Source organism: Gekko japonicus, unplaced genomic scaffold (genome assembly GCF_001447785.1).
Source record: "Gekko japonicus isolate JY-2015 unplaced genomic scaffold, Gekko_japonicus_V1.1 scaffold1035, whole genome shotgun sequence".
Classification (NCBI taxonomy): domain Eukaryota; kingdom Metazoa; phylum Chordata; class Lepidosauria; order Squamata; family Gekkonidae; genus Gekko; species Gekko japonicus.
The window spans coordinates 170989-173205 of NW_015168078.1; the positions used below are offsets into that span (position 1 = coordinate 170989).

Below are 2217 nucleotides of genomic sequence, written 5' to 3' on the forward strand. Positions count from 1 at the left end.
GCATGCTCCACCACCTGGTGAGTAGCTTGCTAGAATCCCCATGTGGGACTGCACAGAAGATTGATGATGAAAACAAAGTTGCACTTACCTGTAACTATTGTTCATTGAGTATCTTCTGTGCAGGCACACATACCCAGCCTTGTGCTCCACTGCATGCCCTGGCTTTGACAGCACTAGAGATACTGAGGGTAGGGGGCACTGCTGTGCAGGAGCACGTAGTCCCTGGGCGGGAACAAGTTTCTGGCTCCGGCACACTGACGGGAGGCCTGCTCATGTGCAGTCCCCATGTGTGCCTGCACAGAAGATACTCGATGAACAATAGTTACAGGTAAGTGCAGCTTTGTTTTCTGTGTGGACAGAGGCATGGAAAAAGCTTGGGTGATGAAACCCATGTAATAAACTGCAGTTCCATTAGTGGAAGTCTCTGGTTCGGGTTGGCTCATCTCAGAGAGATGAGGGGGTACCTGTTGCTTTTCTACAGGGAGGTGGATTGAAATTGTCCACTGAGACTTATGTTCCATTAAAAATCAGTAGTTTTTCATTCATAACATCTAGAAAGAATGAATGACTTGAAGAAGGCCATGCAGAAACATTGTAACTGAGAAGTTTTCAAACCCTGTGCCTGTCTACCATACCAGTTCCTGCCGCTTAAGGATGAGACATGGGACTTCTAGGTCATTTACAAAGGGAGGGATGTTTGAAACAAATGTTTGATTGCTTCCTTTACAGCAGGGGTGGCCAAACTTGCTTAACTAATGCTCAGTAGTTATTTTTGAAGTAACATTCATGAAGTAAAATTTTAGGTTGGGATTCTTTAATTTGAGGAAATGCTTCAATTATAGTTGTGGTGATCATTTTTTTCTTGTTGCTCATAGTGTGAAAGAAAAGAAGAATTCATTGAAAGGATAAAGCAGTTAGATATTGACACTCAGGCTGCGATTGTTTCACACATTCAAGAGGTAGGCTAATCAGCTCCTCAAACATTTTCTTTCATGCCCTTGTGGAATGTTTAGTGGTGGGTTTATTAATTATGTCTTTATGCATTTAACAAAGGGAGGGATGTTTGAAACAAATGTTTGATTGCTTCCTTTACAGCAGGGGTGGCCAAACTTGCTTAATGTAAGAGCCACATAGAATAAACGTCAGATGTTTGAGAGCCACAAGACATGAACAAATATTGCACACGTTTTTATTGAAAAATATGCAAATGTGCTTTTATTAACATTAAGTAAAAACAAAAGGGGTAAAAACAGGTATTGATAATGATATTTATTTGTCCAATGATATTCATTTGTTTGCTAATGATATTTATTTGTCTAAGAGAGAGAGAAAGAGAGAGAGGTGGAAAGAAAGAATGAAAGGTAGAAAGAAAGAGAAAGAAAGCAAATGAATGGGGGAGGGAAGGGGAAGAAAGGAAGGAAATAGAAGGGGGGGGAGGGAGAGGTGGAAAGAAAGCATCTTTAACTTTTAAATGCATCCTTCCAAGGCCCCCCATGCCAGCTGGCTTGGCTTGGAAAAGGGATTTAAAGAGACAAATGCCTTCTCCAAGCTCTCAGGGGGGAGGGCTTTGAGAATGCATTTGTCATTTGTTGCTCTCTTTCTCTGCTCCCCCCCCCACCTCAAGCCTACCCAGGGAGGGGAACTAGGGATGTGCATTTCGGGATCCCGAACCGAAAAAAAAGCCGAAAATAACGATTTTCGGCTTTTTTCGGCTTTTGGGATCCCGAATTAGCAATTTATGAGCTTGTCCGAATCCCGAAAAAAATTCCCGAAAAATTCGGGTCCATTATAACCAATGGGGCCATTGAAGTCAATGGCAAAAATCCTCTTGGAACTTTGCGGGGGGCTGGGGGGGAGGGGGTTTGACAGCCGCACATTGGGGAATCAACTCCCAGCCCTTGATGGGGTGCCTCTGACACCGGCACCTACTGTCAGGAGCCTGGGGGTGATCTTGGACCCCGCTCTGTCTATGGAGGCCCAGATCACCAATGTTGTACAGTGGACATTTTTCCAACTGCGCCAAGATAAACATATGGAGCAGAGGTCCATCAGTGGCTATTAGCCACATGGTAGGAACTCTCAGTCTGGGGCAAGTGATACTCTGTCTTGGTGCTTACAAACTTGGAGGGTGGTTACTAGAACCTCTCCCCTACATACCCACCAAGTTTCATGAAGATTGGACCAGGGGGTCCAATTCTATGGGCCCCCAAACAGGTT

The 2217-nt window shown here is 44.3% G+C and overlaps 1 protein-coding gene across 1 annotated transcript in view; it reads left to right on the top strand.

Annotated features, from left to right (window-relative positions):
* The window catches only part of CCDC88C (coiled-coil domain containing 88C), a 158609-nt gene that overhangs the window by 94502 nt on the left and 61890 nt on the right, over positions 1-2217 (top strand). Inside the window, exon 6 of the mRNA XM_015414665.1 lies at positions 876-959. Within this exon, the coding sequence (XP_015270151.1) occupies positions 876-959 (84 nt within the window). The remainder of the gene's footprint in view (positions 1-875; positions 960-2217) is intronic.